Genomic DNA, 18,318 nt, shown 5'->3' with positions numbered 1-18,318 from the left:
CTGGTTTAGAAGGAGACCCCTGTTTTCCCAGCCCATTGCAGAAATTTCCAGAAAGGGATTGGCATGTTTGGCTTGAGCTTGGCTCATGGGTTGAAGGTGGGGTCCCATGGGCCTGAAAAAAGACCTTGTTCTAGCAGAGTTGGGTGTTTGTCCTGAAGCCTGCCCTGAGCAGTGTGGTGATTTTTGAGACTCTTTTTTCAGAAGGGCCCATAGCACCTGATGCCCAACAGTGGGTTGGTGGAAGGTTTGGAGGTGAGATTCCCAGTGGGGCCCATCCCCACCAGCCAGCACTTAATCATTGCTGCACAGTGCTGGGGTATGAGTCACTGGTGCATTCATTAAGGAGACTAGCGCTAGACTTCAGCCCCATTCCCAGACATCTGAGTCACACTGGCACCCTGGGGCAGGGAAGGACCCCATAAGAACATGGCAGGGAGACTCCCCCAGCCTTTTGGGGTGAGGGATGGGGGAAGAAGGACTCGGTAGCCCCGATAAGGCAGCCGTCGGTAGCGAGGCTCTCCCGCAGATGTAAACGAGTGTCGGAGGCCACTGGAGAGGCGAGTCTGTCACCATTCTTGCCATAACACCGTGGGCAGCTTCCTGTGCACCTGCCGACCTGGCTTCAGGCTCCGAGCTGACCGAGTGTCGTGTGAAGGTGAGCGCTGGGCCCCGCCACCCGGCGCTGGGCCCCGCCTCTGGGCCCCAGGCCCCACCCTCCCGGACCGGGCCCTCTTCCTTCCCCCTGAATTTTTTTTCAGTTCATCTCGTTTGTTATTTCCAACATCCCCCTTTCATACTTTCTGTCTCCTTCCACTTCTTTTCCCATTCTTTTTTTTTTTTCTTTTTTTTGCGGTACGCGGGCCTCTCACTGTTGTGGCCTCTCCCGTTGCGGAGTACAGGCTCCGGACGCGCAGGCTCAGCGGCCATGGCTCACGGGCCCAGCCGCTCCGCGGCATGTGGGATCTTCCCGGACCGGGGCACGAACCCGCGTCCCCTGCATCGGCAGGCGGACTCTCAACCGCTGCGCCACCAGGGAAACCCCGCCCTCTTGTCTTTCTGTCTTTCACACTGTTGGGCAGTTGCCGTCCATCTGCAGGGAAAATGTGCACTGTTCCTAAGTGTGTGTGTGTTTGAGTGTGTGTGTGTGTCTCAGGGGAGGCATCCTCTTGGAAGCTGGCCTGTCTGCCATGGGCCCAGAGAGGACCCTGGGCCCTTCCTCCCCCTGAGCCTCTGCATCTCCTCCTGGGAAGCCACAGCTGGATGGGAGGGTCGGGGACACACTCCTGACCCTCCCAGGTCGGATCCCTGAGGGCTTGGAGAAGGTCTGCGTGGTTCAGGAAAGCCCGAGTCTCCTTTGCGGCCGGCGAGGGAGGGAAGGGATTTTGCTGCATGAGAAGCGGCTGGGCCCCCCGCATCGCCAGCGTGTAACTTCGGGCTGCTCGTGGTACTTTTTCATCAATCTTCTTCCCCGATCGTCACCGCAGCCCCATTAGTTTGAGGTTGAACTGGTGGTATTAGATCTATCATGTTGTTGAAGAAACTGGCCCAGACACATTCAGTGATTTGTGGTGGTGCGCCTGAGTCCACGCCCCTCGAATCTCGCCTCCTGCCCCCGCTGCCTCCCTGCAGACACCTCTGTGTTTCCGTTTCAGCTTTCCCCAAAGCCGTGCTGGCCCCATCTGCCATCCTGCGGCCCCTGCAGCACCCCCCTAAGATGCTACTGCTGCTTCCGGAGGCAGGCCGGCCCGCCCTCTCCCCAGGGCACAGCCCTCCTTCTGGGGCTCCAGGGCCCCCAACTGGAGTCAGGACCACACGACTGCCATCTCCCACACCTGCACTACCCACGTCCTCTGCTTCTGCCCTGACGCAGCTGCTGTCCGCCCCAATGGCCACCCCAGTGCCTAGTCCCTCTCCGTTGGGGACCCTCAGACCTCCCTCACGAATCCAGGAGAAGGTGGTGGTGACCCCTTCCTTGCCCAGGGGCCCTGAGGCCACGCAGCTGGCACCAGGGCCCTCTGCCTGTTGGCACCTGGGAGCCATGCATGAGTCCGGGAGCCGCTGGACAGAGCCTGGCTGTTCCCAGTGCTGGTGCGAGGTGGGTGTGAGGGGTCCCCCGGGCTTCCCTGGTCTGGTGTCTGGGGCATTGTGGTGGCTGGAACTCCAGTTTCTGCTTCTAGGATGGGGAGGTGACCTGTGAAAAGGTGACGTGTGAAGCTGCTTGTTCTCACCCGATTCCCTCCGGAGATGGGGGATGCTGCCCATTGTGTACAGGTGGGAGCTGGTCTGGGGAAGGCTGTGAGTTTCTCACATGGTACTGCCTCTTCCCTTTCCTAGCCTTTCTGCAGCTGAAAGGCTGTTCTCCAACTTCCGTGTGTCACCTGAAGGGTGATCCCTGGGCCTAGCCCCCAGAGCTTCTGATTTAGCAGGTGCTGGGTAAGGCCCGGGAATTTGCATTTCTAACAAGTTCCCAGGTGATGTTGACGCTGCTGCTTCGGGGACCACACTTTGAGAACCACTGGTCTGTGCTCTCAAGGGGAACTTTTGACCTTCCGGGGATCCTTTTTGAGCTTCGTTCTTTCACTTATTCCTTCATTCAGCAAGTTTCTCCAGACCCACTCTGCAGTCCCCTCCCCTGCCCCTGTCCCCCTCCTACTGCAGGAGTAATCGTTTATAAATTCTACCCCTGTTCTGATTCCCTCCCACAATCTGCTGACAATTTTTCATCTGCTTCCCATTGCTGTCAGGATAAAGGCCTCAAATCTTACCCAGTCCTTCAGCAGAGCTCCGTCACACTCACCCTGCGCGCGAGTCGCTGGGAGTCCTGTTAAAATGCACGTTCTCATCCGGTAGCTGTGGGGAGGGGCCTGAGCGGCTGCATTTCTATGAAGCTCCTGGTGGTAAAGGTGTTGAGGTTGCTGCACTCCAAGCAGCAGTGAAAAAATCTTCCTAAGGGTTAGAATGAAAAGGCAACTTGCTGATTTTCTTAATGATAATTGTGATTTTTTACTGTGTCCCTACTGTGTACTAAGCCCTGAGTGTAACTTGCTGGGTACATTCCGTCTGAGGTTGTACATCCTTCCAAGTCCCCTGCAGGGCATGTGGTGGTATTTCCATTTTACAGTAAAGACAGCTGAGTCCCAGAGAGGTTGAGTGACACATCCGGGTCCAAAGCCACTCAGGTGACAGGCCAGGTTTGGAACCTGGGGCTGTCTGGCTGCCTTTCCTGCCTTATGGCAATAAAATGCCATGCTTTCAACACAGTTCTGGGTTTATCAGACATAAATGGGACCCTCCCAGGGCACCCTGTGTGGGTGTCTCCTGTAGTTCTCCAGGGGTCTTGGGACCACACTGTTCTGAGTACCTAGATCTGTCACTCCTGGGGCATCCGAGCCAGTGAGAGAAGGTTCCAGGTACATTATGCCTGGAAAAGTAATGAGACCTCAAGCTTCCTCTACTTTAAGAGGTCTGATGTCTCCACTCCTGTTTGTCTTTCAAAGGCTGTTTTCACAGTGGCGTCATCCGGGCTGAAGGGGACGTGTTTTCACCTCCCAACCAGAACTGCACTGTCTGTGTCTGTCTGGTGAGCATCACAAGATCCCTGAAGCCTCGTGGGTGTTTTCTTAACCTTTGGGGGTTTTAGAGGAAGGGGGAAAGACCGGATGTTAAAGGTGAGCTCGTTGAATGGAGGGAGAGTTCTCAGGTTGTGGATTTTGGTCGCAAGCTGTGGAATTTAAAAGCGTGGGGGGTGGGAAGCCTGTAGTGTGTGGAGTCAGGGAGGTTTTGCTGAGCAGAAAAGAGCCAACATGCAAACAGGGTCCATCTGTCTAGGAAGGGGAGGGGATGCAACTCCCTCGGAAACTTCCTACCAGGGAGGCCGTTTTTCTCTCCAGGCAAAATATTTGCCGGCACAATAAAGGTAGCCGCGTTGGGAGGGAGAAGGCTCATTACCAGACTCAGCTTGTTAAGAGTATTTTGCTTGAGGCAAATTCACTCCTCCAAGAATAGTTATTAAGTTCCTACCATGTGCCAGACCCAGCCAGAGGCTGTCCCTTGGATTGGGTCGTGAGCACCCGGTGCATACCAGGCAGGGGCTTGGTATTTTCCATCTAGTTCCTCACCCGAGGCTCCTGGTGGCTCTTCCGGGTCGGCTTTACAGTCCCCATTCTACAGGTGAAAAGACTGAGGCTGGGAGGTGGCAGAGCTGGGATTTGAGGTGGCAGAGCTGGGATTTGAGCCGTGGCCTTTCTGCATCCAAAGCCCAGGCTCTGCCCACCAACCCTCACTGCCTCTCATCTTTAAAAGCAGCCCTGGTCTGGCAGTGATGGCGGAAGCTGCCATGTAAAGGGGCGGGGGCATGTAGATCGCTACCGCCACCATTATTGAGCCCTTTCTGTGCGCCACACTTGTGAAGTGGCCAAGCGTTTTCGCGCCTGAGCACATTTCACTCAATCCTCGGCAACCCCAGCAGACGTGCCCTTTCCAGCTCATCTCACAGATAGGGAGACGGAGGCTCAGAGAGGTGACATACTTTGCCCAAAGTCACACGACTTGGAGGGGCAGACCCTGGACCTCAGGTCTGGCTGACTTCAAAGCTGGGGGCTTTTTTGTCTTAACTTCAATTTTTAAAAATTGAGTTTTAAATTTAACTCCTTGGCCGGTATTAGTCACTTGGTTCAAAACTCAGATGCACGGGAAGGTGCCTCTGGTGGAGGAACCTCCGTTCTCCACTTCTCAGCATCCTTCCGGAGCTTCTGTCTGCCATGGGAGGGAATGCCATGGTGGGGGCAATGCCATGGGGGGCAGTGCCATGGGAGGCTAGGCTCGTCCATTTTCATGAGGAAGGCAGCGTGCTCTGCTCTCTGGTCTGCCCCTCGTCTTGGAAAGGGGGATGTTGGAAACTACACCATAATACACCCAGGTACTGGGCCCCAGCACCGTATCCTTGTGTGACCATGGTGGCATTTAAAGGTCTTGAATGGCTTCCCTTTTATTTTTTTTTTAAAAATATTTATTTATTTATTTATTTGGTTGCGCCGGGTCTTACTTGTGCCATGCGGGATCTTCGTTGTGGCATGCGGGATATAGCCCTGACCAGGGATCGAACTGGGGCCCCCTGCATTGGGAGTGTGGAGTCTTAACCACTGGACGACCAGGGAAGTCCCAGGATAGCTTCCTTTAGGAGGCTTTCATGTGGGACAGGAATCCTGAGGGTGGTGTGAAATAGGGAACAAGCTGGTTCTGTTGGGCCTGACGGTCCTGACGGTCTACCCTCCCCCACCTGCACCACCTCTCACCTCCTCAGGCTGGAAATGTGTCCTGCATCTCCCCCGAGTGTCCTCCCGGCCCCTGTCAGGCCTCCCTGAAGTCGGATTGCTGTACTTGTGTGCCAGGTAAGGGACTCTTTGTGGGGAGAGCACAGGGTGAATTTAGCTTTTTCGTAAAAAATGATGGGGGTGGAGCGGTGTCTTTCGAGTATGTTTTTTTTGGGGGGGTGGTGAGTGGAGGAGAGAGGAAGGAGGTTGATTTCTGCTTTAGAAACTCAGATCAAATGAAGCATTTCAAAGTGCCCGTTTTAATTGAGCACCTACTGTGTGCATAGTGGTTTGGGTGCTAGATTGGGCTCACAGCCCAGCCTGCCCCCTGCCAGGGTTGGTGCCTTTAACACAGACAGGAAGGGATTTGGGTCCACCCTTGGCGTGGCTCTGTCCCGAGACTGGGAGGGTGTCTCCCCTGCCCCACTAATGAGTTAGTCTTTTGTTAAAATGTGGTTCTCTTTCCTGAGATGACCTCACGGCCGTCACTGCTGGCTCTGGGCCGTTGTTCTGTGGGGCCCTTGCCAGTCCTGATCTCACTGAATCTGTGTGGTGCAGCCCTGAGGGAGTACTATTCATAGCCCCATTTTATAGATGAGGAAACTGAGGCTCAGAGAGGTCATCACTGCCCAAAGACACACACCAGTGAGTAAAGGAGCAGAGCTTGAACTCAAGCTTATCTGATTTCAAAGCTAGTGTTCTTATTAAATACTATTTTTCCCTTGACTTTTGAATGCTATTTTAATTTTATTTATTTATTTATTTTTGCCACGCTGCACGGCATGTGAGATCTTAGTTCCCCGACCAGGGATCGAACCTGCGCCCATGCATTGGAAGCGCAGAGTCTTAACCACTGGACCACCAGGGAAGTCCCGAATGTTATACTAGTTTTAGTTAAAACATTTTTTGAACAGGCAATATACTCCCTGTGAGGTAGGAATTGTTAATCCCATTCTACAGATGAGAAAACTGAGGCTTAGGAGAGTTTAAGTATCTTGCCCGTAGTGAGTTGTGTGGCTGGGATTTGAACCCAGTGCCCTCTGATTAAAGTCAGGTGGGCCCCGGCAGGTTTTTTTTTTTTTTTTTTTTTGCAGTACGCGGGCCTCTCGCTGCTGTGGCCTCTCCCGTTGCGGAGCACAGGCTCCGGACGCGCAGGCTCAGCGGCCATGGCTCACGGGCCCAGCTGCTCCGCGGCATGTGGGATCCTCCCGGACCGGGGCACGAACCCGTGTCCCCTGCATCGGCAGGTGGACTCTCAACCAGTGCGCCACCAGGGAAGCCCCCGGCAGGTTTTTAAGGTTGTTTTTGCCAGCAGGGATGGGGGAATCTTCAGATGAGAGGCTCTCACTGAATCCTCCCTGCCTCCAGGGGCTGGCAGCTTTCCCAGACCTTCCCGTAGGTGTCTGGGGCCATCATTTTTCATTTCTTCTTTTCTCTTACTCTTTAGTTATTCTGGGCTTCCCATCCTTCTTGGTTAAGGACCTTATTTTGCATGTGGTTCATTCTCTGTCAGTTTTTTTTTTTTTCTCTTTTTCTTTTTTTTTTGGCCGCACCGTTAGGCATGTGGGATCTTAGTTCCCTGAGCAGGGATTGAACCCGTTCCTCCTGCATTGGGAGCTCAGAGTCTTAACCACTGGACGGCCAGAGAAGTCCCTCTCTGTCAGTTTTTAACTACTGGTGTACCTTTAGGTGAGGGTTTGGAGGGGAGCAGCGATTGGGCTGTTGGGTGTGGGTGTGCCGTGGAGTATTGTGGGGGTGTGTTTTCTTCCCAGAGACCCCCCCACCCATTTGCTCCCCCTTTTCTTTAGCTGCCCAAAGACCTTGAGCTGCCTCTTCCTTTCTCCTCCGCAGTGAGATGCTATTTCCATGGCCAGTGGTATGCAGACGGGGCTGTGTTCAGTGGTGGTGGTGATGAGTGTACCACCTGTGTCTGCCAGGTAGGGGGCTGAGTGGGTGGGTGCTGGGGAGGGGCAGGGCACACGACACTCTCAGGATGCCTTGACCAGGAGAAAAGGAGCTGCCATGCAGCAATAGGGAAACTGAGGCGAGAAAGAGACTAAAGGGGCCTTAGCATTCACCAAGGCCTTCCCACAGTCTCCTTGAAGTTCGTCCTTCAGCATTGCTATTTATAGAGCACCTACTGTGTGCCTGGGACAATGCTGGGTGCTGGGGACACAGTTGAGCACAAGACAGCCCCAGCCCCCTCTGTCAGGGGCCCACAGCTAGGTGGGCAATGGACAGGGGAGCGGGGCTCTTAACCAGATTGTGGGCTTCAGGGAAGCCTAATTGGAGGGAGGGATGCTAAGCTGAGACCTGAAGGATAACTAGGACAACCCGGTGAGGAGCTGAGACAGGTGTTCCCGGCAGAAGGCACTGCGTGAACAGAAGGCGGGAGGCGGGAGAGAGCAGGGCATGTTCTAAGGCCTGGGGTGTGCATTCCGGCTGGAGCCCAGACCGCGAGAGGGACTGGAAATGCGGCTGAGGCGGGGATCCTGTTTGGGCTGAGTTCCAAGAACAGGGCCTGGGGTGGGCTTCTCGTGTAAGTGGTTTTCTGAAGGAGTGCTCTCAGGAGAGACTGGCTGGGGAAGCAGGTCAGGCAGGGGGAGGGGCCACGAGAAGAGGGGTCTCGGGCTGATGCCATGGGGAGCTCTGCAGCGTGAGTTGCACCGCAGAGGTGGGTGTGTCCAGAGGCCAGGGAGCTGGGCTCTTCTGCCCCCAGCATCAGGTGGTTGTAGGTACTTCCTTGCTCCCCGGGGAGTGGGGGTGAACGAACCATCCAGGCACCTGGAGGACGTGACCCTCATCAGCCAAGGGGCCGTGCTTAGGGGAAGGGGTCTGCGAGGGGGCGGCGACAACCTGTGCGTCAGTCTCAGTCACGAAGGGCTTTGCCAGCCAGGCAGAGGGTTTGGACTTGGCGAGCTGCCCAGGGTTTGAAGTGGTGGAGTGTTGTGATCGGACTGGTGCCTGAGAAAGTTCTCTGGCTGCAGGTGACAGTGGACTGCAGCGAGAGCAGAAAGCTGTTGCAGAGGTGAGAGGAAGAGATTCTGGAGGCTTAAGCTAGGGCAGCCGGGGACCCAGCAGCCACGCAGCCACCGTATTCCTGGGACCCTCTCCCAGCCTCACCCCAGCCCCCAGGGAAGGACTCACCGTTCCTTCCACTCTTGCTCCCTGGAAATCTGTCACTTTTTTTTTTTTTTTTTTTTGCTGTACGTGGGCCTCTCACTGTGTGGCCTCTCCCGTTGCGGAGCACAGGCTCCGGACGCGCAGGCTCAGCGGCCATGGCTCACGGGCCCAGCCGCTCCGCGGCATGTGGGATCTTCCCGGACCGGGGCACGAACCCGTGTCCCCTGCATCGGCCGGCGGACTCTCAACCACTGCGCCACCAGGGAAGCCCGAGATCTGTCACTTTTAGGGGGGTGATGGCAGCCTGCCAGCCTCCTCTTTGGCCCTCACTGGTTTGTGCCCCCTGGCTCTCTTCCAGAACGGGGAGGTGGAATGTTCCTTCACGCCATGTCCAGAACTGGCTTGCCCCCGCGAGGAGTGGTGGCTGGGCCCTGGGCAGTGCTGCTTCACCTGCAGGGAACCCGCACCCACGACAGGTGAGGCCGCTTAGCCCTGCATCCCAGGCTGCACCCAACACCAGGCCTGGATGCCCGAGCTGGGGGAGGCTGAGCTTTACCCGCTGAGACTCTGTGTGTGCGTGCGTGAGTGCTCTCTATGTGTGTTGTGTCTGTGTGTGTGTCTGTTGGTGTGTTTTAAGTTTGTATGTGAGTGACATCTGTGTGTGAGTTTGTGTACACGTGTCTGCGTGTTTGTGTGTGAGTGGTATCTGTGTGTGTGTTTTTGAGTGTGTGTGTCCGTGTGTTTTTGTTGTGTGTCTGTTGTATCTGTGTGCGTGTGTCTGTGTGGGAGTGGTTTCTGTGTGTGTGAATGGCTGTGTTTGTGGGTGTGTGTGGACGTGGACGTTTGTGTGAGTGTGCCTGTGTGTACCAGGCTCTTGTTAGGCAGGGAAATTCACTAACTGAGGGAGCCAGGCGGCAGCCGCAGGCAGCTCTGGGCCCAGTGGGTGGCTGCGTGGACTCAGTGTGAGTGAGCAGAGGTGTCTGTCTGTCCTTGCTGGGTGGCGCTGTAGGTCCCGCGGGCATTCAGGACCCTCCTCGGCACTTCTGCCCACTCGTCCTTTCTCCCCCGCTGTCCCCTGGCCAGGCTGCTCTCTGGACGACAACGGGGTTGAGTTTCCGGTCGGACAGATCTGGTCTCCCGGTGACCCCTGTGAGTTATGCATCTGCCAGGTGAATGACAACCTGCGCGCCTTCAGCTGCTTCCCCCGCCCTTCCCCGTCCCGGGCCGGGCATCCCTGCCCCTGCAGAAGCGGGGCCACCTCAGGCCTGTCCCAGTCTCGCTTGCATGCTATCACATCCCGTTTTTACAGAAGGGGCTGGGATCCAGGTTCTTCTGTCCTCGGTAGATTTTCAGGATGACAGAGCTTGGCAGTCTGTCTGTCGTAAGAGTGCTGTGTGACCCACTGTGCGTGTGCGGGGAGCTGCTGGCCTAAGGAGCCGGAAACAGGATTCCCAGGAGCAGGTTTTCGCGGGGCACGGGTAACAGAGGGAGCTGGGCAGCCCGAGGCCTAGTAGTTAAGGCCTTTTCTGTGAAGTTGCGAGGCTTCCTCCATTAATGTGAGTCACGTGACCTCACCTCATCAGAAGTGGGTGAGGGTGCCTGAGTTTTTTTTTTTTTTTTTTTTTTTTTTTTGAGGTATGCAGGCCTCTCACTGTTGTGGCCTCTCCCGTTGCGGAGCACAGGCTCCGGACGCGCAGGCTCAGCAGCCATGGCCCACGGGCCCAGCCGCTCTGCGGCATGTGGGTTTCTCCCGGACCGGGGCACGAACCCGCGTCCCCTGCACTGGCAGGCAGACTCTCAACCACTGCGCCACCAGGGGAGCCCGGTGCCTGAGTTTTGAGAGTCAGATTGACAGACGTGCAAGCACAGCTATTTACCAAGAAACGTGATCATTTTAGCTCATGTTTAAGTACGGTTGGCTTTCCTTTCTACTTTAAGAGAGTTTTTAGTTGCTTGAGCTTAGAGCTTTATTTCTCAGAATGAGGTTCCTGCACTGGAACCTCATTGGCATCACCAGGGGAGCCTAGGTAGAACCTCAGGGCTGCCCAGGGCTCGGACGCAGAACCTGCATTGTAATCCCCCGGTGGCTCGCGTGCACAAGAGCGCGTGAGAAGCGCGACCTTCAAGTCCCTTCGATGCACCATTTGTTAAAAAAGCCTTAGACCCTTAGAAAACTTGGAAACGTTTCATTGGAATTAGAGTGCGGAGCAGAGTACATCCGCTGCCTTTTTTCTCCTTCAGGACTGATCTAGGGCACTCATATTACAAGAAAATAACACAAAACTTCAGCTTCTTACGAAAAAAAAAAAGAGAAACTGTATATGGCGCTTTCATCTTCTGAAAGACATTTCCGGTGGAATAGCTTTCTATAAAAATAGGATTTTATTGGACTCCATAGATTTGGGGTGAGCCAGGGTTTCAGGGAAACTCTGAGAAGAGTTTGGATGAGGTTGTGGTGCAGCCTTGGCTGCTGCGGGGAAGGGACGGGAAGCCGAGGAGACCAAAACCCCAGCTCTGGGATATGGGAAGGCTTTTTTCTGGAAGGCTCACACCCCCTTTCCCAAGTAACCAGTCCTCTTTGGGGGGACCCCTGCCACTTCCCAGCTGCATCATGGCGCCTCTTAGGGCAGGCTCCGGCCAGTTTGCAGCACCGTCCTTTCTTTTGGGGGCCTGTGGGGTGGGGAGGTGGGGACTGGCATGGCAGGTGGGGTCTTGGTGAAGTTCTTCCTCCCTTCAGGCAGATGGTTCAGTGAGCTGCAAGAGGACAGACTGTGTGGACTCCTGCCCTCACCCTATTCGGATCCCCGGGCAGTGCTGCCCTGACTGTTCGGCAGGTAAGGTCCTGCCTGGGGGGCCGGGGATGGCATAGCACCCCTGGCCCCCACACCTGGGGTCACCCTGTATCAGGCTTCTCTGTGCAAAGCACCACACATGCTTCATCTCTGCTTATCCTCGCGACAACCCCATGGGGCAACCCCGTTTTAGAGATGAGGAAACTGAGGCTCAGGGACGGAAAGCAGTTTGCTCAAGGGAGGCCCTGTCTGGGTGCTGGAAGCAGATATGAAGATATGCAGAGCTTGCAGCCTAGGTGGGGTGATAAAGGAACATACCTGTGAGACAATTGGAGAACAGGGAGAGGAAATTAAAGTGATCCTTTATGTTTTAATAGTAATTTTCACCTTTTCCATTATTTCAAGAGTGATATTTTATTATAGAACATTTAGAAAATACAGAAAGCAAAGAAAAAAATTAAAAAGGACCCATTATCACTGTTAACTTCATGGTTTTATCTTCCTAGTCTCTTTTTGTGATATAACGTCTATCTCTATAACATATCTGTAACATACATCTATATCTATATATCTATCATGTCATAGATATATAGCATATCATAGTTGTATGTTATTATCTTTTTTCTTCTTTTTTGGCCGAGACACACGGCTTGGGGGATCTTAGCTCCCTGACTAGGGATGGAACCCGCACCCTTGGCAGTGAAAGTGTGGAGTCCTAACCACTGGACTGCCAGGGAATTCCCTGTATATTTTTTCTTATAAAATGTTTCTCTACTGTCCCATCACCTGCTTTTTTTTTTTTTTTAATACATTTATTTATTTATTTTTTAATTGTAGCTGCACTGGGTCCTTGCTGCTGTGTGCGGTCTTCCTCTAGTTGCAGCGAGCGGGGGCCACTCTTCACTGCAGTGCGCAGGCTTCTCATTGCGGTGGCTTCTCTTGTTGTAGAGCATGGGCTCTAGGTGCGTGGGCTTCAGTAGTTGTGGCACGTGGGCTCAGTAGTTGTGGCTCGCGGGCTCTAGAGTGCAGGCTCAGTAGTTGTGGCACACGGGCTTAGTTGCTCCGCGGCATGTGGGATCTTCCTGGACCAGGTCTTGAACCTGTGCCCCCTGCATTGGCAGGCGGATTCTTAACCACTGCTCCACCAGGGAAACCCACCATCACCTGCTTTTATACGTACCAGTATGTGATAAATATCATCGAGGTGGCAGCACTCAGATGGGGCCTCTGTGGGCTTCGGGAAGCAGAGAGCGGAGCTGTAGGGGAGCCTCCTGGAAGGAGGGGTTTGGGATTCGACTGAGTGGAGAGGAGCAGAGAGGATGGCCGTGGTGCTTGGCACCCGGGTTGAGTCTCCGGGTCCCTCATCCTGATCCTGCCAAGTGAGGGGGTAGGAGGAACGGCTCCCTTCCCTGGGGGAGAACCTCGAAGTGAAGACACTATGATCCCTTTGCTGAATCCAGCGAGAAAAAAGTCAGTGCCCAATCCAGACATATGTTCTGTCCCTTCCCCAGCCCCCCGGGCAAGTGTCTAGAGAGGCCATTCGCCTGACCTTTGCTGCCTAGAAACACCTTGGACTTTCTTCCTGGCAAAGGCCAGCCATCCCCTGGCTGGCCCTCAGCACATGCTCTCTCCGGCAGGCTGCACCTACACAGGTAGAATCTTCTACAATAACCAGACCTTCCCGTCCGTGCTGGACCCGTGTCTGAGCTGCATCTGCCTGGTACGACCACCCAGACCTGACCCCTGTCTGCGGAAACTCCCCAGAAATAGCCACCAGCTCCTGAACCCTGCAGGCAAAATCCAGAGACCTCCAAGAGAATGGTCACTTCTGGATCATGGTGAAAGCCGGCTTCCTTCAGCCCTGCCCCGGGGTGATTCTTTACCCAGGGCCAGAGAAATACTTTGAACCCTGCCTGGCAAAAGTCCTCTGCTTCTGGGTGACCAGGGAGGGTCTTGGGGGCCTTACGGTATAAAATATGGCCCAGGGATTCTCCCTGAGAGTGGAGGTGAGGAACACAAACCCAGGACTCTGTACGGAATCTTTAATATGCTCACGTTCTCGAGCCCCTGCCGTGTGCCAGTCCCTGATCTCAGCACGACCTGTTAATTCACGGGGAATCCTATGAGGTGGGTACCTCCATCCCCAGCAGCTAGGTGAGACAGCCGGGCGCAGAGACCCCGCAACTAGTCAAGTGAAGTGCCAAGAATCAATTCTAGTATCCTGAGTCTGCCTCAGACGGCACACTTTTACCCCTAAGCCATACTGCCTCTCAGTCTAAATGACAGGAATATCATTTAGTATTTGGAAAATGGAAAAAATAAGTCCTTATTGCTTGTCATGCTAGAAGTGTTTCATGCCTAGGGGGCTTCTTTGCTGGCGGTGGGTGAAAAGGGATGGGTCTGCAGAAAGATCGAGCAGCTTGGGGTGAACATCTCTGGCCTCTGGGTGGCCCTGTTCGTTCACAGCCATGTGCTTTGGGGAGCTTTGGCTTCTGGGTCCTTCCCCCTAAGTTTTTGGTGCTCAGCTTTCCTGGGAAGTTCATGGATTTGTTTGACAGGTAGCTGTTGACAGTTGAGCTCTGAGGACAAGGCTGGGCCTGGGGGGCTTGCGTTCTAGTGGGAGGACAGACTCTAACTCAGTCTGTTACCTCACCATGGACCTCTCACCTGACCTTGATGGCTCCGATGGGCACTCAGTGGCTATGTGATGTGTCCTTCACGAGTGACCCATCAGCCCCCCAGAACAAAGGGCCTTCAGTGTTTTCTGTGTCCTGCAGCTGGGTTCGGTGGCCTGCTCGCCCGTGGACTGCCCCATCACCTGCTCCTACCCTTTCCACCCTGACGGGGAGTGCTGTCCAGTGTGCCGAGGTGAGTGGGACCAGCCACCCCTCGTGCAAGGCTCCTGAGTGGGCCTTGGCTCTCACGGCCCCTGTCTCCTCTGCCCCTGCAGACTGCAACTACGAGGGGAGGAAGGTGGGGAATGGCCAGGTGTTCACCTTGGACGATGAGCCCTGTACCCAGTGCATATGCCAGGTGAGCTGGGCCTGGGGACCCTGGACCTGTCGACCCAGGGGCTGCTTCTGGCCTTTTGTCCCTTTGTGAAACTTGGAGCCCCTTAGCCAGTGTACGCCCGTCTTCCACCTGCCATTCTTCAACTTCAGTTACCTGCGGGGATACCTTCGGATTTGATGCTGTCCTCTACCTTTGTTGTTTCCTTAAGGCAGCCCCACTGTGTTTGGCTTCACCTGTTGTTCAGGTGAGGGTCAGGCCCTGCAGCTTCTGCCCCACATCTTTCCGTGGGTCCAACTGCTGGTGTAATATGTCCTTGAGGGCGCTGCTGGGGAGGGGTGAGATGCTCCGGGCTTCCTCACGTGTCTCCTTCTGCTTCCCCAGCTGGGAGAGGTGAGCTGCGAGAAGATGCCCTGCCAGCAGGCCTGCTCGGACCCCTTCACGCCCCCCAGGGACTGCTGCTCCTTCTGTCCAGGTAAGCGGCCTCTGCATCCTGGAGCCTCACCACCGTCCTTTTCCACTTTGCTTTTCTGTCCAGAAACACAGCACTTGTACAGGGCTGGATGTGAGAAACCCAGGCTCAGAGAGGGCACGTGGCCTGCTCAAGGTCACACAGCCAGCACGTGGTGCGCCCAGGCCCAAGCCTGGGCTTGCTGACCCTCGTCAGTGCTATGCCACGATGCGCCGTGCCGTCTGACGAGTCTGTTTACTGTTCCTTTTTCTTCTTCATTTCCTCCTTTCTGAATCTCTCCTTCTGCTTTCTTCCTTTTTTAAAAAGTAGAATTTAGGAACTGAATCAACTTTGCAGAAGAATAATTGCTAATATGTATTGAGTATCCATTAATTGTGGTGTAATTGACATGTAACATTATATTGGTTTCAGGTGTACAACATAAAGATTCAAACTTGTATATATTGCAAAATGATCACCACAGTAAGTCTAGTTAACATCTGTCACCCCCCATCGTTACAAAATATTTTTTTCCTGTGATGAGAACTTCTATGATCTAATCTCTTAGCAACTTTCAGGTATAGTATTTCAATACAGTATCATTAACAGTAGTCACCATGCTGTACATTATATCCCAATGACTTATTTATTCTGTAACTGAACTTTTGTGCCTTTTGACCCTTCAGCCATTTTGCCCACCCCTCTCCTCCCACCTCTGGCAACCACCAATCTGTTCTCAATATCTGTGTGCTCAGTTTTTTTTTTTAAAAAAAAACGATTCCACATATAAGTGAGATCATATGGTACTTATCTTCCTCTGATTTATTCACTTAGCATAATACCCTCTAGGTCCATCCACGTTATCGCAAACGGTAAGGTTTCATTCTTTTTTGTGGTTGGATAACATTCCATTGCGTATATATACACACACCGCATGTTTATCCATCTTCATCTGTCGATCGACACTTAGGTTTTCCCCATGTCATGGCTGTCGTAAATAATGCTGCAATGAACCTTGGGGTGCATATATCTTTTGGAATTAGTGTTTTCATTTTTTTTTGGATATATACCCTGTAGTGGAATTGCTGGATCATATGGTAGTTCTATTTTTAGTTTTTTGAGAAACCTCCATACTGTTTTCCACCGTGGCTGCACCAGTTTACATTCCCACCAACAGTGCACAAGGGTTCCCTTTTCTCTACTTCCTTACCAACAGTTGCTGTGTCTTGTCTTTGTGATGATAGCCATTCTGACGGCTGTGAGGTGGTATCTCATTGTGGTTTTGATTTGCATTTCCGTGATGATTAGTGATGTTGAGCATCTTTTCATGTCCCGGCTGTGAGGTGGTATCTCATTGTGGTTTTGATTTGCATTTCCGTGATGATTAGTGATGTTGAGCATCTTTTCATGTCCCCGTTGGCCATCTGTTTGTTTTCATACGTCTTGTTTCATTTTCACAGCAACTCTTTGTGATAGATACTATTAGCATCCCCATTTTCCAGGTGAGGAAACTGAGGCACAGAGAGGTGAAGTGAGGTGCTCAAGGTCACACAGCTGGTTGGCAGTAGAACCAGGATTTGAGCCCAGAGTCAATGCTTTTAGCTACTCTGCTACATTGACTCCTGAAAATGATTCACATCTGTTTGTCTTTCTCCATCGTGAGTGTTTGTTCATGTGGATCTTTTTGCAGAGGTATAAACAGGACATGGACAACCTACTGTAACACACAGTTTCAAAATATTGATGTAGCCCACAGCTGGTCATTTAAAAAAGCTCCCAAATATTATGGTTTGCTTACCCCTTCCCTTTTTGGTTGACATTTAGGTGGTTTCTTTTTTCCTCTTCTTTTTTTTTTTTTTTCCATCCATAGTGGACCCACTGTGAAAAATCTTTGGTCAGACAACTTTTGTTTTCAAATTTTGTGAGTTGCATTCAGACCCTGTGGTTAATAGGTGCAGTAACTAGGTCACAGGGTGTCGGGAGTGGTTTGGTGACTCCTAGCGGATGACAGCGGGTTACCAGATGGGGTCCTAGAGAAAGGGGAAACTTACAGAGACGTAGCTGGTGCCCCATATGCCCACCAACTCTACACTGTGCGTTTTGAATTTAATTTTTCCAGGTTAACGTGTCTATAAAGTACCTTACCGGTGGCTATTGTACATTTTTTAAACTTCCAGGAAGACAGTGAATTTTTCCACGGATTTGTGGCCTGAATTTCCTCTTGTATAAAATACCTCTTTAACTCCTTTGACCTTTTGAAGAGGACATCCTGTATTTAGGGCAGCTCTTCAGTTCTGTGGGTGGAGAGAGGCTGTCAGGACTGCTGGGGCTGGAAACATCCTGAGCCCGTACAGTCATTATGTTGGGAACTGTGGAGTGATTATAGATTCGACCTTAACCAGCACAAAACCCTCTGCAAGCTGATGGATAGTATTCCCCTGCTTTCTAGAGACTAATCGTTAGCTAAGGTGCCAGGCAGTGTATGGAGCCTTTTACCTGTATTGTCTCATTTAAATGCCCCAGGAATGTTTGTTTATGCATGGGTGCTCTTATTGTCTCCATTTTGCAGATGGGGAAATGGAGGCTCAGAGAAGTTAAGTTTCTGTCTTCTTAAAAAGAATTTATTTATTTAAAAAATTTTTTTGGCCGTGCCGCACAGCTTATGGGATCTTAGTTCCCCAACCAGGGATGGAACCCGGGCCCCATGCAGTGGAAGTGCCAATTCCTAACCACTGGGCCGCCAGGGAATTCCCAAGTTTCTGTCTTTAAGGCCACGTTCTAGGTGGTAGTGTCATCGGACTCAGGACCAGGTCCCTCTGATTCCTAACCCCATGCTCGTTTCCATTCTGCTCTCCTGCCTCCTGATGGGGAAACTGAGGCCCAAAGAGATGAGATGCAGAGCCCACCTCCTTCTCCTGGGGCACCTGCCTCAGCTGCGTTCACCATGTGCGAACTTGTTTTAAGAAGAAATGCTTTTTACTGAAATACGAGGTGAATTGTTTCCTTTTGATAATTAAAAGAAAAAAAAGAACAGCTTTCTTGAGATATAATCCACCCACCCTGTAAGTCACACGCTCAAAGTATACAATTCAGTGGTTTTTGGTAAAGTGGTTTTTGTGATTATCCTTTTGATGGTTTATATATATATATTTCAATTGAGGTATATTTGATGTACAATATTATATAACTTTCAGGTGTACAGCAGGGTGATTCACAATTTTTAAAAAAGTTATAGGTTATCTTTTGATGATTTTTAAAATGTAATCATTCCAGTTTGTAATGTGTTTACCAGCCTCCGTCTCCTCCCTGATCATACCTTTCTCCAATATTCTTCCTTCCTTCCCTTGTTCTCCCGCCGTGGATTAAGCCCTTATGATGCGCCGGCCTCCAGGCTGAGACTTAAAAACAAATTTTTTCAATAGACTTTTTTTTTTTTAAAGCATTTTTAGGTTCACAGCAAAATCGAGCAGAAGGTACGGATAGCTCCCCGAATCCCCCTGCCCCCGCCCCACGCACAGCGCCCCCTGCTGTCAACATCCCCCACCAGATGGTACATTTGCTACAATCAATGAACCTACTCTGACACGTGATTGTCACCCAAAGTCCAGAGTTTACATTTGGGTTTAGGCTG

The 18,318-nt window shown here is 52.5% G+C and overlaps 1 protein-coding gene across 1 annotated transcript in view; it reads left to right on the top strand.

Moving 5' to 3' along the window:
- VWCE (von Willebrand factor C and EGF domains) overlaps positions 1 to 18,318 on the top strand; it is a 29,971-nt gene that overhangs the window by 10,668 nt on the left and 985 nt on the right. Inside the window, exons 7-19 of the mRNA XM_065882823.1 lie at positions 527 to 655; positions 1,653 to 2,095; positions 2,178 to 2,271; positions 3,498 to 3,580; positions 5,303 to 5,390; positions 7,164 to 7,249; positions 8,794 to 8,911; positions 9,519 to 9,604; positions 11,173 to 11,269; positions 12,865 to 12,947; positions 14,005 to 14,095; positions 14,178 to 14,260; positions 14,621 to 14,711. Coding sequence (XP_065738895.1) covers positions 527 to 655; positions 1,653 to 2,095; positions 2,178 to 2,271; positions 3,498 to 3,580; positions 5,303 to 5,390; positions 7,164 to 7,249; positions 8,794 to 8,911; positions 9,519 to 9,604; positions 11,173 to 11,269; positions 12,865 to 12,947; positions 14,005 to 14,095; positions 14,178 to 14,260; positions 14,621 to 14,711 — 1,572 coding nt within the window. The remainder of the gene's footprint in view (positions 1 to 526; positions 656 to 1,652; positions 2,096 to 2,177; positions 2,272 to 3,497; positions 3,581 to 5,302; positions 5,391 to 7,163; positions 7,250 to 8,793; positions 8,912 to 9,518; positions 9,605 to 11,172; positions 11,270 to 12,864; positions 12,948 to 14,004; positions 14,096 to 14,177; positions 14,261 to 14,620; positions 14,712 to 18,318) is intronic.

The sequence above is a fragment of the Phocoena phocoena genome, chromosome 8, assembly GCF_963924675.1.
Source record: "Phocoena phocoena chromosome 8, mPhoPho1.1, whole genome shotgun sequence".
NCBI lineage: Eukaryota > Metazoa > Chordata > Mammalia > Artiodactyla > Phocoenidae > Phocoena > Phocoena phocoena.
The sequence above is the reverse complement of the archived record's forward strand: the minus strand, read 5'-3'. Positions and strand labels throughout refer to the sequence as shown.